This window comes from Pan troglodytes, chromosome 14, assembly GCF_028858775.2.
Source record: "Pan troglodytes isolate AG18354 chromosome 14, NHGRI_mPanTro3-v2.0_pri, whole genome shotgun sequence".
Taxonomy (NCBI): domain Eukaryota; kingdom Metazoa; phylum Chordata; class Mammalia; order Primates; family Hominidae; genus Pan; species Pan troglodytes.
Genome location: NC_072412.2, coordinates 114,591,992 through 114,611,451, shown reverse-complemented (window position 1 = coordinate 114,611,451; position 19,460 = coordinate 114,591,992). Strand labels below are relative to the sequence as shown.

General features: G+C 36.3%; 1 protein-coding gene across 4 annotated transcripts in view; it reads right to left on the bottom strand.

The window, feature by feature from the left end:
* The window catches only part of MYO16 (myosin XVI), a 711,002-nt gene that overhangs the window by 200,737 nt on the left and 490,805 nt on the right, over nt 1-19,460 (bottom strand). For all 4 annotated transcript variants that reach the window (XR_008538898.2, XM_054665553.2, XM_054665554.2 and 1 more), the window contains exon 21: nt 15,093-15,165. Coding sequence is in view for 3 of the 4 variants with exons in the window: in XM_054665553.2 (XP_054521528.2) it covers nt 15,093-15,165 (73 nt within the window). In the remaining variant the exon portion in view is untranslated. The remainder of the gene's footprint in view (nt 1-15,092; nt 15,166-19,460) is intronic.

Below are 19,460 nucleotides of genomic sequence, written 5' to 3'. Positions count from 1 at the left end.
AAATCCGACTTCCCCTCTAGGCTACTCTTCTACTTCTCTGCTTCCTTTCATATCAACACACACACACACACACACACACACACACACACACACACACACACACGGCTGATTTCTACTTATTATCTCAAGTTCTTATCTTTCCATTCCCTCTTGAAACCACTCTAATAAAACTTTTGACACCATGGCGCCATCAAACTTGCTTCTGTAGAAGTCATCAGCAATGTGCACATTTCTTTTTTTTTCTTTTTTTTTTTGAGACGGAGTCTCGCTCTGTCGCCCAGGCTGGAGTGCAGTGGCGCCATCTTGGCTTACTGCAAGCTCTGCCTCCTGGGTTCACACCATTCTCCTGCCTCAGCCTCCTGAGTAGCTGGGACTACAGGTGCCCGCCACCTCACCCAGCTAATTTTTTGTATTTTTAGTAGAGATGGGGTTTCACCATGTTAGACAGGTTGGTCTAGATCTCCTGACCTCGTGATCCACCCGCCTTGGCCTCCCAAAGTGCTGGGATTACAGGCATGAGCCACCGCCCCCGGCTAGCAGTGTGCACATTTCTAAATCCAATGTTCAACTCTCACATTTGTTTCTCTTGACCCATCCCCACCCCAGCGTTATTTGACTGAGTCGGTTTCTCTTCTTCCATGGAGCACTTTCTCACCTCTCCTCCGGGACACCACACTCTCTTGGCTTTCTAGCTCACTGGCTGCTTCCTCCCTATCTCCTTCCCCGACTCTTCGTGGACTCCCGGTCTGCTCATATTGGAGTGTCCAGGGGCTCTGCCTGTGGACCTTGTCTCTTCTCTGTCTATACCCACTTCTTTTGTGAGATCACTCAGTCTTACAGACCCTTATGTTCCCTCATCTGCACCCTAAAACACTATGTTATACTAGACAAAAAGCCGGTTAGAAATATTTACTGCTCAGTAACTAAAAATAATTACAGATCAATATTTATATAGCTGGAAACAACTGATAAAACATTTGAAAGAAAATTAGATCTCATCTGCAAGGGGAATAATATCTAAGACAATATTTAATGAGAAATATCCTGTATTAATATAAAGAAATGCGAAAGCTTTTGTTAAAAAATAACAAAATATTAGCCAGGCAGTGGCTCACACCTGTAATCCTAGCACTTTGGGAGGCTGAGGCGGGTGGATCACCTGAGGTCAGGAGTTCGAGACCAGTCTGACCGATATGGTGAAACCCCGTCTCTACTAAAAATACAAAAATTATCCTGGTGTGGTGGTGGATGCCTGTAGTCCTAGCTACTCAGGAGGCTGAGACAGGAGAATCGCTTGAACCCGGGAGGCGAAGGTTGCAGTGAGCTGAGATCACGCCACTGCACTCCAGCCTGGGTGACAGAGCAAGACTCCGTCTCAAATAAATAAATAAAATAAATAAGAAAGACTGGAAAGAAGAGCACAGAAAAGAAAGAACTTCCTGGGTTCCTCTACATATCCCAAATCTTCTCCAAGTCTGATGTCATCACAACACCTGGGAAGTAGGAGCTCCTTCTAGATGTTCTGGTCCTGCTAATGGGCATTCATGTCCTCCTTCTAGCCCATATAAGGACAGCTTCCAATGAGCAAGACAAATTACCTTCTCAAGTGACCAGCACGAGGTCACTCCATATTCTCCCAAAGGAAGCTCCCACTTACCCTTAAGGGTGTGGCTAGTAATGAATTGAGAATTACATGCACCTAGATGGAAAAGGACATTTTCTCAAAAATCCAGTTACTTGGGAGAATGGAAATTTATGACATTGTAGGGCATGAAGAAGTCTCAGGGGGAAATTTCTTCAGAGAAGAAACAAACATATGAAAGAGCAGAACATTGGTGTGAACACAGAAGGGAGTGTGGCGTGGGACTGGGTGGACTGGCTGTAAAGTTCTAGTCTTCTTGCCAGGGTTAGAATGTTGTGCGTAGGTGTAGCTAGCTCAAACATCTTCAGAAACGGGGTGATTAGAGCATGAGAGGGTGGCAGGCAAGGGGGTCCTTGACTGAAGCAGAGGTAGGAGAGCTCAAAGTGCAGAGGTTCTTACAACCTGATGGAGTTATTTTAATGATGAATGCACATGGTCTTTATTATTATTAGTATGACAGGTGGAGAATAACAGTATAGTAGACATATACCAAACAAAATATTAAAGTAATAACCATATTAAAATAAGATCTGAATATCATATATTGACATTCAAATAGTAACAAAAATAATTCTTAGATTCAGGTCAAAAAATGGTGCTCCATGACTACCACCCTTCCCAATGGGTTTTCTTGCCTCTCTGCCTTCATGGTAAAAGATGGTTTCTTAAATTCAGTGATAAATTAATTTCTGTAGATAGAAGAAGTTTCCCTAAAACATTCTATTACAACATGAAATCTAAATTAAAAATTAAAGAAGAATTTGCCATGTTGTGGTTGTCATAGAAGTCATTTTAAACCTAAAGAACTTGAGAGGATTTGTATAAACCAGGAGACTCTCCTGGTATCGTCTTCTTCCCCCAGCATTCCCTCTGTGGTTACCGGATTTTCTTCCATGTACATTATTTGCACAGTAAGTAACTAGAACTTTTCCTCTCTGTCTTCTGACAACAAGATTTCAAGAGAAATGCACAAAGCGGGAAGTTCTTTGCCTTTTAAACCTTTAAGTGTTTCTTAGGTAAACTCACACTGCTGTGATCATTTCTCTTAATTAAAACAGTCGCTTCGGATGAGAACATACCATATAAAACATTTAATTTTAAAGGCGTTGTTGTTAAGGCAAATACGATTTGAATATGGACACAGACCAACAAATTCTGCACATTATAGCTGGCAGAGGGAGGAGTGGCATTCAGTATCTAAATATCATATGAAAAATATTTTCTTTCTTGTAACTGATACAGTCTAGCACATTTATCCTCTTGAATTATTCCATCAAAACCAAGTGATGCCAGGCAATCCAGATCTTCATGATCAGTTTCTATGTTTATCTTATCCTACAGGGCATAAATCTCCAGTAATGGTTTTGGAAAGAAAAACCACTTTCCATGCAACTATGTAGCATCTGTCCACAATTGCATCCCTACTGTTCAAGCAGTACATCTACTTGTCACTTCCATTTCAATCATAAATAAAAAATAAAAATTGTTAAAAAGAAATAAATACCGTTTAAACTATTTCACTTTGCTTCAGAAATAATATTTTGATGCATTCCTTTAATAATTTGTTAAACTCCAATAATAAGGTAATTTTGTTATAAAGGAATAATAAATGCTATACAATTATTAAAGTTTGGGGTGAAATATTTACTGAAAATGTACAGAAATTAATGACTTCTCTTATGGAATGAAACCACTGGAAAATATCCTCTTTGACTATATGACATACACAATTGTAACTTCTCAAGTTTTTTATTATTAAAAATACATTGAATCATTTAAAAATTAACACAAATAGGTCATTTACCGCAACAATTTGACTTAAAACTGTTTACGGATAGTGTGGTTAAGTGGAATACATTTTAGGGAACAAATTGCTGAGAAACAATGTTGAATCCATGAAATAAGGTAATGTCTATTACTGTGCGAAATGATAAGAAGTTCGATAAACAGGATTCCAAATTTTAAAAACTCAGTGGCTGATTATTTACAAGACATACCCACATTATATGACATTTTGTTTTCCTCTCCTTTTGAGCTTCTCTAATTGAAAATACTTAGATGGACATTGATGACTCTAACATATCTAATACAGTTCTTTTGTTATTTTGCATTCAGAATAGGTTGCAGCTCTGTAGGTACAAAAACTGCTTTCGATCACAATCTGATTGCATCCTCCTGGCCTTGACTGCCTTACAGAACACAACCTCTGTCCTGTTTTGACCGACCTGAGGCTTCTCATAATAGAAAACAGATACTGTAATTGTTTTTTTCTACTAATATTTTACTGAATTGAATATTGGCTTCACTGAATTGATCCCCTGGTTTAATCAAAGCCGTGAAACCAAGTGTGAATGTAGATGAAACCGTGGCAAACACAAGGACGGGAAGAAGCCAGGTCTCAGCTTTCTTCCTTTTTCTCACAAACGTCTAAAGCAATCTACCAAACTTTGGATAACAGAAATGGATGTGGCCTGTGTCTATGGATAGAGCAACCCAATTTATCACTCTCTTGGTCAATCAAAATGATTGATAAAACCTACAGCGTCTCTGCTGGACTTCTAGTATTATTAAGCTGCAGCGTCAGCAGCGAGTTCTTTTTGTGGCATAGGGTGATCTTTACGATACACCTGAACCTTTTATTGAACATCATGTTCTTTGTGTTCTGGGGGAAAAAAATCTTAAAGTAAATTATTAAAATCCCATAGAGAAAATTCCAGCTTCATGTGTAAAACCAAGTAGCCTGTGGACTGATTTCCAATTTGTACCTTTTATTATGAAGGTGCCTTCTGGAACTAAATCTATATTTGTGTTTCCAACAGTGGAGAGTGATGTGGAGTGGTAGTGAGTCACTGGAAACATATGTAGTTTAAAGTAGAATTTTTTTTTTCAAAATAATTTTGGTGTAATGTGTCCATTAAAATGTTTTACTTAAAGTTTGCCTTTATTCTAAACTGTTCAAAGCACTCATTGTTTGAACCAAAGTTAAAATATAGACGTACTGTGGCATGAAATTCAAAACCACTAGAACATGTAGCTAAGGTTAACAATAGGAACATATCATTCAATATCGGATACCTCATTGAAACTTTAAAAAAATGTACCCCACAAACCAAATGGTTTTGCCAAAGTCATGGGCAGAACCTTATTCTTGATTTATTTTCACTAAACTCTGTATGTGTATGTGAATGTGCATATGTGGGCGTGTGTTCAACACAATCAGAGAAAGATAGAGTGAAGATTTTTACAGGCAAATTAGTTCGTATACCTAGAAGCATAAATCTGCATCAATCATTGGCATCATTGGCTTCAATGGAAAACAACCATTACTTTTGCAAATCTACCTACTGTAGAGTTGTTTTGGGGTTCAATTAGATCTCCGGGTATTCCTCAGAGTAGACGTGAATGTGGGTGAAAGGTGAGTATTCATAAATGCTCATGAATAATTATCAAGTAGCTGCTTAGATAGTATTTGCTCTTCTCTAATTAAAATACAGCTTTGTACATGAAGTGCCACTGCTAAGTGGTTTACTAATAAAAATTATGCACCCCTGGAACACACTCTTTAGGAACAGAACCTTATTGCTTATCCAGATGGCTCATCATTTGTATTAATGACAAACAATTTCTTGAGTAAATTTCCACCAACTGCTCTCCCTTTACTTTTATTACTCAGTGAAACATATCTGAAACAAAAATATAATAGAGCATGGCATACACATCACAGAATTAAAGTAGGAGATTAATTAAAGCTGACTCCAGCTGAAGGCAGAGCCCCGGGCAGTGACTCTCAAGCCTATCTGCACATTGGAATTAATTGAGGAGTTTTTTAAGAAAGGCTAATGTCTGGGCCTGACCCCAAACCAATTAAATTGGAGTGGGGTGCAGGCATTGAAATATTTAAAAAGCTTTCCAGGTGATTCTAATGGGTAGACATGGTTGAACACACTGAGATAGATCATAGAACTGAGAATGCACTATGCATTAACTAATTTGCTCATTAGTTAATATATATGTGTACATATAAGATATTAATGTGTGTGTGTTCACATGAGACAGACACAGAGAGAGAGAGAGAGAAGGAATAGTGTTAGATTTTAGACATTGAGCATTGCTGAAATATGTTCAGCAGAACACTAATTGTGTGAGACTTTAATAGCTGTTGTCTGAAAACCCTATGTAAGCAGAAGCCCATTGGGGAAATATGGAGTTAAGTTAATAGGCTTCTCTGCAGGACTTCTTTGGGACTTGAACACTTCAAGCATACTATAAACTTCAACTATTTGAAGATTACCTCGGGGCTCACCACACTGCTCCAAGTGGTTCTCCGACAAATCAGTTATCCCTGATTTCCATATAATGCCTATGAAACGGCAGGTACAGGAGGTTGGTGAGGGGATAGCATCTCTCTTGTTTACTTCAGTTTTAAAAGTCTAGTTTATTTTGTCTTCTCAGAATCTATAATTGTAGAGGCCTTTCTTTCCTACCATTCTTTTTTGGGAAAGGTCATGTTTACTCTTTTGCTAGCACCATGACTGACTCTTACCTTGATAGAGGATACTACCTCTGCCGATAAGCTAATCTTATTTTAAAAATAGAGGACTTGGGTGCTTGGTAGCCACCGCAGAGAAGGGTTGCTTTCCTTACCAGAGCCCCACATTGGGACCCGCAGTCAGCACCCAGGAAGTGGACGGGGCACACATTCGCTACCACCCACAGCTACCACCTGGCCCAGGCTGCCATATTTGTTTTTGTTTGTATTTCTTTTTTCACCCTTCTATTTCCCTTTCCCCTTCTCTTCCTTTTCTTTTTTTTTTTTTTAAATTTTTTATTCTGTTACTATTTCTTAAAGGAATCAATCATCTTTCCTTCTCTGGCTTCCTTAGATATTTTAAAATTAAAGTATATATAACAAATTTTAAGCAAATATAAATTTCAGCTACTTCACATGTATAAAGACATTGTTTTACACAAATGAAAAACACTTTCTCTTTTTACAACTTTTATTTTATTCTGTTACTCAGAACAAAAAAATCTAGTATTTTGATGGGTTTAATTCATGACTATATTCTCCTTTAATGTAAATAATTACTACTTTGGGATTTGAAGAATTGGTCTTCAAAAAGGAGTCTATCGACTACAAACTAACTGGCTAAATTTACTGACAAATCTTATATAATAATATGCTAAGATCAGGATTGAAAAACACAAATTAAAAAAATTATTTTTAGTATTTTGTATGATACCTTGTACATAAAATATATCCCTCAATTTAAATAGAAGCCATGCCCAAGAGTTAGAAACATAACCTCTGGTTAAAATGCTCTTATTTTAGAGCTTCAGTCACTCTATCAAATTGTTCAATATTTTTCAAAAAAAGTTTGTTTTCTTGTTTAGTAATAAACTTCTAATCAATATGCTTTCTTTTTTCATATAAAATTATTCATATAGTCCAAAACCAATGATTAATGTATAATTTCTACCAAAATAATAAGCCTTTTTCAAATAGTTGTAATGATTCAGAATGAAATGCAAAGTTTAGAGGTTCTGACAAACTGACAGCATGGCCTGTGCTGGAGCAGCTCCTGGGGCCTCACACATCTGCCTCTGAATTCCCACTGGGCCTCATAAAACTTGTGGGGATTTTAACTCTTAATTTTCTGAAAGAGCTGTTGCAAGAGTTAAAAACTATATAGAAAAATAATCTGACTAATAGTAGGAGCTCAAGAAATTGTAGCCACTATCAATTATTAGCAGAAAACTACATGAAAGCATTTTCCTAGTTTACGTATCTGGGATTGGAGCTTTATAGCTGGACAGCCACAATGATTAATTTAAGCCTTTTCCTGGTCATTAAAATTACTCAATTCACTCTTCTCTAAAGTAATCTGATAGATGGTTTCAAATGCATTAATTCTCCTTAATAAGCTTTGCAACATTTCCTTTTAATCATCCTGGTACTCTACAATGAAAAAGATACACCTCCATTATGAAACTTATTTATGTTAAACGGATTTGGTGATAAATTCCACTATGGAAAAAACAATGGCACATAAAATTTATGAAGAGTTTATTGTTTCTAAACATAATAGAATAAATAATATTGAGTCCTAAGAGAAATACAAACAAAAGAGGCATCAAGTGAAGTTTAGAAAATATATACTAATAAAATTTTAAGTTTAGCTTTCTAAGAACCTTTGGAACTGAAAATAGCTTGTTATTAAACCTGAATTCAGACCCTGGTTTTGTGTGAACTTCTATGAGCTACTTATATTATTTAAGCTCAGAGGTGATATTACTTAACTTACAGAGATTTTGAGGGAAAAGTCATTAAATGTATAGTTTATATGCTCAAAATTCTTAATTATGTTGCCACTCCCCATTTTATTTCCCGAAAACAGGTTTTTTAAGACTGTTATTTAAAGAAGACCAATAATCATGCTATCTATAAACACAGAATCCAATATGATTGTAAGAGGTATATTATACTAGCATCTCATTATTTAATGATGCTATTTGTTTTTCTGTAGAAACCTGAATAGCATTATGCTAGAATTCTGACACGTAGCGAAAATAAATGCATTTCCTTGTTCAAATTTTTAAAAATATCAGATCAACAGCTGGTAAGTCCCTGAAATGATTTTGGAAAGTTCAACATCATTGTGAAAAGGAGATACACAGGGTAGAAGATGCTTTAAGATAGAGGTAGATATTTAACACATGTATGATTTTGAAATCTATGTGTAAAACAACTGAAAATAATATTTTATCATATTTGTGTATCAATTGATCAGCGGACAAATCAATATTGATATCTAATAGCTATCACATGATACAGTGTGAGTGAAATTACATGGATCCTGTCCCATACTTAGACTAATATAGCAACCATTACCCATTTAAACATCCCCAGTCCTTTTCCCATGATGTCCAATTAAAACTGGTCCTTCATCATCAAGAGGTAGACTCAATTTACCCACCTCTCTGAACCTGGGCATGCTTGTGATTGCTCCAACCTACAGAGGAAGTAGTACTATGTGACCTCTGAAGCTAGGTTATCAAAAAAGCATCCAGCTTCCGCATGTGTTTCTCCTTTGGGGAAGCACTCTAGAAAAATCATCCAACAAACTGCGAGAAAGCCCCAACTAGCATGTACATAGAAGCCATAGCGAGAGACCAACATGGAGAGACCAACGTGGAGAGACTCATGCAAAGAGGAACTGAGGCCCCCAGCCAACAGCCAGTGTCACCCTCTAGATTCACGATTGATGGAAGCTTCACATGGCATTGGCCTCCGACACTCCAGTTATCTAGCTAAGGCCCCAGATATGATGGACCAGAGACAATCTGTCTCCGTATGCCCTGTTCAAATACTTGACCCAAAGAATTGGTGAGCATAATAAATGTTTATGTGTGTCATTAAGTTTTCAGGTAATTCATTATATAATCATAAATGCTGGAACACTAAAAAATATGTAGGACTGGAAAAGAGAAGAATTGGTGCAGAAGTGGGAACATATTATCTGGCCAGAGAAAATCTAATTTATAAAAAAGGAATTTGCCCTTTTAACATTTGTACCTTACCTGCCATACCATAATGTCTATGTAAACTTTAGTGCCTAGAACAGGGTCTGGAACTTGGGGCATATACAATATATGTTTATTGAATGAATGAATCCTGGAATACTGATGCAACTAAGCCAGAAAAATGAATCCTACTAGGTACTGCTCCCATGCACTTACAAAGCACAGAGTATAGCAGTCTCAATTTTCTCATCTGTGAAATGTGATAATGCATGTGAAGAGTATGTGGAAAAAGTCCAATTAAGAGAAGTTGATTTACTATTCCATTTTTCTTTCTATCATCTCTAGCATCATGATTTCACAATGAAGGGCGTTAAAATATTTCTTGAGGTTGAGACTGCCAAATTATATCATATCGTTTCATAAAACCTTAGAAGTCAAAGTATCTAAATTTTTCCAAACTCTGAGCACACAGCCCAAGCCCAGGTCATCTGAAGTGTCCAGTAAATTTCAGTTGTTAGAAAACAGTCTGTAAGCAGGGAAATGATTTGAATTCTTGACAAGTCTGATGAAATCGATTTAGATAAAGCCTGGCTTGAAGATAAATTATGTATCACAATTCTTTTTTGAGATGGATTTTCACTCTTGTTGCCCAGGCTGGAGAGCGGTGGTGCGATCTCCGCTCACTGCAACCTCCGCCTTCTGGTTTCAAGCGATTCTCCTGCCTCACCCTCCCGTAGCTGGGAATAGAGGCACCCACCACCACGCTGGCTAATTTTTGTATTTTTAGTAGAGATGGGGTTTCACCATGTTGGCCAGGCTGGTCTTGAACTCCTGACTTCAAGTGATCCGACCGCCTTGACCTCCCAATGTGCTGGGATTACAGGTGTGAGCCACTGGGCCCAGCCTATGTATCACAATTCTATCTTCTGCAAAGGGAGCTTTTATTTTGAACAAATGTGTTCTGTCTCCAATTCTTCAATTCTCTAAGTTCTTCCAGCATTTTTCCCTTTCCTTTCCTTTCCTTTCCTCCCTCTCTCCCTACCTCCCTCTCTCTCTCTCTCTCTCTCTTTCTTTCTTTCTGCATGGTCTTGTTCTGTCACCCAGATGGGAGTGCAGTAGCGCAATCCCATCTCACTGCAACCTCAACCTCCCAGGTTTAAATGATATTCATGTCTCATTCTCCTGAGTGGCTGGGACTACAGGCATGTGCCACCATGTGTGGGTAATTTTTGTATTTTTAGTGGAGACAGGGTTTCACCATGTTGGCCAGGCTGGTCTCAAACTCCTGGCCTCAAGTGATCCACCTGCCTTGGCTTCCCAAAGTGCTGGGATTACAGACAGGAGCCACTGCACCTGTCATTCCAGCATATTGTTAATATGTAATTTTACTAGACATCATGGCTTTAAGAGATTCACTACATGCCTTTGCATGTATGTGTTTAGTGGGAGAATGTAGGGAAATTATTTGTAGGTTAAATGATTTGTTTCCATGACTTTGCTCATTGGTGCAGATCTGCAGAGCTCTGTAATAACATGTTTAGAGAGAAAAAATTCTATCATTTATTATAGTAACACTTATATAATCTTAAATTTTTCTCATTGATTAAAAATGGCACATGATGAACTATTTTAAACATATTCAATCATGAAGGGAATAATGTAATAACCTCCATCAGCCATCAACTAACTTCAACAATCATCAGTAAGTACCAACCTATGGCCACTTCTGCTTTTTCCATTTCCTTATTGTCCTCAAAGGTGGACTCATTTGAAGCAATTTGCAGATGGTATGCCCTTAAACAGGTAACTACTTTAGTATAATTCTCTGAGATACAAGAACTTAGAGAAACACATTTTTTAGTATCTTTATCACACATAATCCAATAAATAATAATTTTTAAAAATGTCATCAACTGTCCAGATTGCACATTACTTTAATTATAAATTTTATACATAATTTAGCACATTAGGGCCCAAGAATGCCCACACATTCAGCTGTTGTACATGTCTTTAGATAGGTTTTAATCTACAGGTGCCCTCCTTTCACAATTTTTCTCTGCATTTTATATGTTGAAGAAGTCAGTTGTTTGTCCTGTACAGTTTTCCACACACTGAAAAGTACCACTGGAAGTACCAAATTACTGCTGAGCTATGTGAACTATATTTTTTACACTAGTATTGTACTTATTATAAGAAATAATTTTGCTATTGTGAATAGTGCCACAATAAACATACATGTGCATGTGTCTTTATAGCTGCATGATTTATAATCTTTTGGGTATATATCCAGTAATGGGATTGCTGGGTCAAACTGTATTTCTAGTTGAAGATCCCTGAGGAATCGCCACACTGACTTCCACAATGGTTGAACTAGTTTACAGTCCCACCAACAGTGTAAAAGTGTTCCTATTTCTCCACATCCTCTCCAGCACCTGTTGCTTCCTGACTTTTTAATGATCGCCATTCTAACTGGTGTGAGATGCACTATTCACAATAGCAAAGACTTGGAACCAACCCAAATGTCCATCAATGATAGACTGGATTAAGAAAATGTGGTACATATACACCATGGAATACTATGCAGCCATAAAAAATGATGAGATCATGTCCTTTGTAGGGACATGGATGAAGCTGGAAACCATCATTCTCAGCAAACCATCACAAGGACAAAAAACCAAACACCGCATGTTCTCACTCATAGGTGGGAATTGAACAATGAGAACACATGGACACAGGAAGGGGAACATCACACACCAGGGCCTGTTGTGGGGTGGGGAGAGAGGGGAGGGATAGCATTTGGAGATATACCTAATGTTAAATGACGAGTTGATGGGGGCAGCACACCAACATGGCACATATATACATATGTAACTAACCCGCACGTTGTGCACATGTACCCTAAAACTTAAAGTATAATAATAAAAAAAGAAATACTTTTGAATAGAAATGATTAGTTAATTCTGCTATGGTCTGAATGTGTTCCTCCACAATTTGCCAAAGTGATGGGATTAGAAGGTGGGGCCTTTGGGAGGCGATTTAGGTCATAATGGCGCCACCATCCCGAGTGAGATTAGTGCCCTTAATAAAGGAAGCCCCAGAGAGCTGCCTTGATCCTCCCTCATGAGTGGATGTGGCAAGAAGGCAGCATCTATGAAGCAGAGAGCCCTCACCAGACACCAAGTCCACTGCCATCTTGATCTTACATTTCCTGGCCTCCAGAACTGTGAGCAATAAATTTCTGTTGTTTATCAATTACCTCCTCTAAGGTATTTTGTTCTAGCTGCCTGAATTGACTAAGATAAAGTCAGAGAAAATGCGATTAGAATTTCCTATTAGCTGTAGTATCTCATCTTTTAGATGAGAATCCATTTAATCTTTTGGAGCTACTGGAGGAGACTGAGGTTGGAGATGCTGAAGTTTTGGAGTGTTTCTTAACATCTCCTCAAATGTGTCCCTACTCTAAACAATTGTCAAGCTTCCTGTGGAGGAACAATTGTCATTTATTCCTGAACAAGAAGAACCACTATGAAATCCACTATGAAGACTTTTTTCTTACGAGTTTATTCTTCTTTAAACTTCAATTGAAAACATGTTCGTTGAACTTTTATTATATACAAAGCACAGACACAATTTCAACTCTGCAGGAGTTGACATTCGAGTGAAGAACTGATGGATGGGTCAATAAGCTCAAAACAGAATAAAAAACATATTATAAAAGCACTAATATTCTTCTAGGTTTGATTCTGAATACAGCATTGATTTGTTAAGCATTTTGTTGCAAGTTTGTAGTGGAATAAAAGACAAAAAGTCCAGCTTCTGTTAGCAACACAGAAATCTAAAATGTATCGCTCAAACCAATGGTCTTAAAAAAATTACATGCAAATTTGCACTCGTCAAAAGATGAGATTTGTACTTATCATAAGATGAGATTTGCACTCATCACAATGGAAATAATTTTATTCTTCTAAATGACTCCTAGTTGCTTTTGTACACAATAGCAAAGCAAACCTGTTAAAAATTATATATGTGTGTGTGTGTGTGTGTGTGTGTGTGTATTTCAAATTTTTTTCAAAATTTAAGTCCCAGAATTGTTCTTGAGATTTTTACCCATAAATGCCTAAAGCTAGCTTTTGGCATTTAATAGAGACTGGCTCTTTAGATGTGAAAAAAATGCCATTACTATTATACAGAAATCTCAGGCTGTAAATGTATTCCAAAATAAATCATAAAAATATTTAGCAAAAGAAGGACTAATAAGGGATTTACATAATTGTAGTAAAATAAATATGTTTCAGTAAGAAAATAACTTAAAAGTTTTGCACGTATTCGTCATTAGGACACTCTATTGACAATTATGTCTGGGTGTGGAGTTGCAGCTTGTGAGGCAAGTCCCCTAGCAGACTTTAGAGGACATCATTCCATCTGTAATTTCTACATGTCGCTTACCAGGAGACGGATAAACCAGTGACTCTCATTGCAGACATGAAAGCTTGCCTGTTTTCTAAGATAATAACATAAGGAATCTCTACTGATGCCAGACAGCTTCAAACCCTTGAGCTGAGAGATGCACCTTCTTAAGCACCCTGCAGACCCACATATATTGTCATATATTCTATTGGTCACACTGAACTGCTTTCTTCCTTATGTTCATCATTACTTTTCTCACAGTAAGCAATAAAAATAAACACATGAAGTATCTCCTTTTCTATTAATCCACAGAAAACTATGAAAGGAGAAGAGATCTATTGCCTCTATAGTTCTAGTTCACACTAGACATTTTGTGAAGTTTTGTAAGGAACGTGGTTCGTGCTGACTCACCCTGGATTAGGTAAGTCAGCGTAATTAACATCTAAACACAGGATGATGCAGAGCTTTTCTAAAAATAAAATTGGCCAATTTTTAAGTTATTAAAGTGCTCCCATTTGCAACAGTAATGGGTAGGTATCCATCATTTCTTAATCATATACAGTATGAGAGTAACTGACACGAGAACCTGTTTAATTATATTTAATCTCAGAACTCTGTAAGTCTATTAACCTGATTTTACAAACAAGAAAACCAAAGTTCACTATAGAGTCTTCATCTTGGCCAAGAAATCGACGCTAGTAAAAGTCACAGACTTGCATCTCAAACACATTCTATTTAATTGTTTATCCTACCACACTACCCACCTTAAGAAAATAAAGCTAAACAAATTACGTAATTATGAAAATTCCTCCCAAATGCTATGGAGTGGTAATTCTTCCCGTACTATAATGTAGCTTGGTTTTCTATTTTTTCATGTTTACCTTCCTACAGGTTGACTTTTCCCCTCTGTTTGATAAGGAGAGTTGTATTTCTACTGTCTTTATTAACACTTAGTTTTTAGGTATACTTAATAAAACTATTCATGCAGTGCTATTAAGATGACTACATAATTTAATACTTTTAAAATGCCCCAAATTATAGATGGATTAAAAACAACCCATGCCTCTCTAATGTATTTTTATGATTTTCCAATAGTCCTATGTATGAATGTCATATGGAGATGAATCTACAAATAACAGCATGTAGCATAACAGAGCATTTTCATTCTGATGTTTAGCCAAGGTTTTTGAAAGCCTTTGCCTTATTTCAAATATTCATGTTCTCCCTTCTCTCTGACCTAGTTGAAATAGCATTTCCATTAGCACAACTCTGGTCTTCATCTTGCACTGTCTTTTAAAACAAGTGATTCTGCTTTCAATGTGTGACTATGCCAGTTGTTTACGAGACCACATAAAATGGTTAATATATTGATAAACCAGAGATATTAATTTTAAAACATTAGAGTACTTATTTTAATTCCATATTTGTAAGTAGTTACACTGTCTTTACAGAATTAAAAAAAGAACTTAGTTTCAAAAGCCATTCAAGTTCACACAATTTTAAAAGAAAGACTACTTACTTGTTCAAATTCATTCTTTTGAAACTCTTCAAAACCAAAAATGTCCAATATTCCAATATCCAATGTCTGCATGCTGAAACAAAACAATACACCAGGATAAATGGGCATCCTTAAAACTCCTTCATGACCCTCTGCTCATTCTTCAGGTCAGAAGAATCCAGCCACTTAGCACATTGCTGCCAATTTGGACTAAAAATGTGAAATAATTATTTTAGAGTCTCATTAAAAAAACCTCTGAAAGTTAGCCCCCTCCCCAAAACTGTTATTTTAATGCTTTGATTCAAACACATGCACATTTATAAAAACACATCATCTTGTAAATCTGTTTAAGTTCCTTATAGATGCTGGATATTAGACCTTTGTCCAATGCATAGTTTGCAAAAATTTTCTCCCATTCAGTAGGTTGTCTATTTACTCTGTTGATAGTGTCTTTTAATAATCTGTACAACAAACTCCCATGATGCAAGTTTACCTATGTAACAACCTGTACATGCACCCTTAAACTTAAAAATTTTAACAAACAAGAATTTGAGGCCAAAAAAACCAAAAACCAAATTGATTTTAAATTAAAAATGTAACACTATGTGGGTGATTGAATATTTGCTTCTCTGAAATAGTTCTTGTGGCTATCTCCTTAGGTTGGACTTCTTTTCCCTTAAGGAACTGAGCCTACACGTCAAGTGGTCCTCACTAGCTATGCTTGTGTCTTCTCATGCTATGCAAGCAGTAAGTCAGAATTTTCTCATCACACCCAAGTGCGATGTAAGGTAAAACACAATTAAGTCACACGCATGTTCTTTGATGGATCAAATTTAGTCACTTTAAAAGTTCTTCCAGAAGTAATTCTCATAAAAGAAGAATGAAAAAAGCAGAACTTTTGAAGGATAATTTAAAGAAATCAATCTTTCTATTCAATGTGAACTATCACTCTTGGAAATAGAATTTACTACAGTTACAGATGATAAAAATCTCAAATGTCTGAGCCCACTTGGTAAGCAAGGAAAGATGTAAGACAGGCCCAAGTCAATGACAGCCACTCTAGCAATGGTGATCAGGTGAAGAGGGTTACATGGAAGGCAGGGAAGGGTAGCATGGGGACGTCGGCATGAACTTGCTTCTTGCAAGGAAGCCCAGAGATAATTCTAGAATTTCTGGGAGGGCACGTACCCCACCTCTTCCACATCATTGACGTATAGTATGAATGGGACAACTGCTGTCGTAATTTTCTGCCAATGGGTACGCTATAGGTACACTGTTCTGTTATTATTATAGTTCTTATAGGATCAATATCCATTATTTGGTCGTTAAATTGTTATTTCCTTGCTTTTTCCAAACTGCAGAACAAAACTGGCAACCACCTCAGTCTTTGCACTGTATTTTGTTTTTCACGTACAGTACATAATTATAATCCATGAGGGTCTATAATACATCGCTTCAATGACCATTTTTTCTCTAAAAATGTAGTCATAATTCTGTAATATCCTGTCTGTAATATTTGTTATATATGGTAGAATATAAGCTTCATAAGTAGGAGGGAGAGAATTTTTTAAAAGCCTTCGTACAAATTTCACGGTAAAGAATATAATACAGTGAGAGAAAAAAAGAAATCATTCAATATATTTTCCTAATTGACTTAGTTTATAAGAAGAAAGAATAAAAATAGCTTTATAACTCATAGTGTGTCCAAATAAACTCTACATGGATTAAATGTTAGAACAAGAAATTAAAATGGTATAAGAAAACAAATGCAATTTTTTTTTTCTGATTTCAGTTTTGGGAAACCTCAAAATAAGTGTTTTAAACTATTGAACACTTTTTCAACTATTAAACTCCTTTGCAGGATAAGTAATATAAATAAAACTGTTTCTGTTATAGGTAAGTGTTATGTAAAAATGTATTGTGTCATTCATTTTGATCACTATTTTTCAATCTGCTGATATGTCTCTCCAGTTTTCTGTTCACCATCCAGCATCCATGCATCCTCCTCTCCATCCTGCCCTCCTTATGATATGCACAAAGAGATGTCTGGAATGATGTTCATTCAGTGCTAACAATGATGCTGAGGCTTAGCGTGATTTTTTGTTTGTTTTGGTCGTGTGTGTGTGTGTGTGTGTGTGTATTGTCTGTGTGATGAGCTGCATCATTTTTCTTAAAGCAGTTTGGTGATAAAGTTTGTCAGACTTTGGAGATGTTCAGTCTTGGGGTAGGTTTAAATACTTTTGGGTTGGTTAACTTTAGACAAGTTACTTAAATATTTTGAACTGGAGTTTCATCATGTATACAAACAGGAGACCAAGTAAAATTTGTCCACCTAGATCATTGCTAGAATTAGAGGTGATGCAAAGTTCTAAAACAAATAGCTGTTATATAGTGTTTCCAAAAAGTTGCCTCTTTTTTTAAAAATAAATTTTTTAAAGTATCAATCTTATTAAAATTACAAAGAAATACAATTTGAAAAAAATTAGAATGAGAAAGATATTTTCCTATATACTTTTTCTGATAGTTTAAATCGGTAGAGCCTTCCTCAAAAACAATTTAGTTATAAAGCTTTGCAATATTCATATCATTTGAACCAGTACTTCCATATATAGGAATCTATTCCAAGAAGACTATGAGAAATGCTTTTAAAGACTTATCAACAAGGATGTTCATTGTTATCTTAATTACTATAACTACAAAAAGAAACATTTATTTATATCCCACACTAAAAACACAATTAATTAAATAGCATGAACCCTATGATAAATTAAGAAAGCAATATATAAATTCTGTATAAAGAATAACCCCAATTATATATCCAGAAGGCCTGGAAAGAAATAGAGTGAGCCTTGAAAGAGGAAATGGAGATATTGCTTTGTTTACTTCTTTTAACTATTCCCCATTTTCTAAGGTTTCTATGTTGAAACATATATTTTTATAACCAGCAAATATTTCATTGATGTGTATATAAAGGTAATATGAAAACATAGGAAATGTTCATGAACAACATTAATCCTAAAACAAAAGCCAGAAACAAAATGTATACCTTTAGTATTCTTAAAGTATAATTTGAACTATGTTAAATAAACCTAAGACACAGGAAAAATAAAATCTGTGTTAACAGTACATGTAATAAGATGGTAGACCTGGAGGTGATTTCTTAATTTCTTAAATGTTCTATACTAGTATTATAAGAATATTTATCTTTAACCTTATTTAAAAAATATATTTGGGCATTTTCTAATTTTGTAGAGAAAATTGACACCAATAACCTTAAGGGCAGAGAGGGGATACTAGAGACCCATCGTGGTAGGAGAAAAGTATCCGGTTTTGCCAGTGGTAAGAGATGCTGCCGATGCAGGGACAACTTCAGGAGTAAGGAGAAAAAGCACTGGGTCTCTCCCCTGAAGGCCGGGTGCTGGTCCCGAGCACAGATGCCTCTCTGTCCACTGACATCAGGGTCCCCATGTCAGGCTCTCAGGTCCGATTACCCTCCTTGCTTCCAGTTGACCTTGGCAGAAGAGACCCTATAATCATGGCATATTGTTTTGGTAGAATTTAGGGAAAAGAGCAGCAGAGATCCGTGACACCATGTCACCTCATACCTACCTCCCTCCCTTACAAGGATGGCAAATTGCATCAACACACAGAGAAGAGATATTTGGCCACTGTGGCATGTGTGGGTGGGCAAAATCATTAAAGGATGGGTTCACATTGGGGAAAGTGAATTATTAATTAGTAATTTAGAGTGGCATACATTTGATTGGAAGGGTATTCCTCCTAAATGCTTTTTTTCACATTTTATAGATACTGAATCCAAACATATTTGGTTTAAAAAAAAAAGAAAATTCCATTGTCAGGAGAAAAACTAAATGCAAGTTTAAAGCATTTTAAGGACGACTTTTGCAATTACTGACAGGCATAACATGATCATTTAAAATAATTTATTTCATCATTTATGACTGAAATATGTGTCTGTTACTGCAATAGCAACCTTGGCAGGATAGTAATAAAAACTTTCAGCCAGCAAAACGCCCATACTACATAGCAGTCCACCTGCTGTCATTCCCCTTATTGATATCTGACTCCTATTCCACAGGCATTTAACTTAACATTCAATTTCTGACAAGTGGGAGCAGAGGGGTCATGTGATCCAGTCAAGACTCAATCCTATAGGCAAAATTAACATATGAATTAGATGATCTGTTTCAGTTCAAATTCTGCCTTAGAATTCTCCTGAGAGCTTTCCTGATAGTTAACAAAACTGTCAGCTTGCATTGACATATTAGCAAAATGCAACACCCTTTACATCAGACAAAATATTAAACGCCAAGACATCAGTCTGGTTTTCATTTTACCTTTTATGTAGATAGGTAGAGAGTGGAGAAA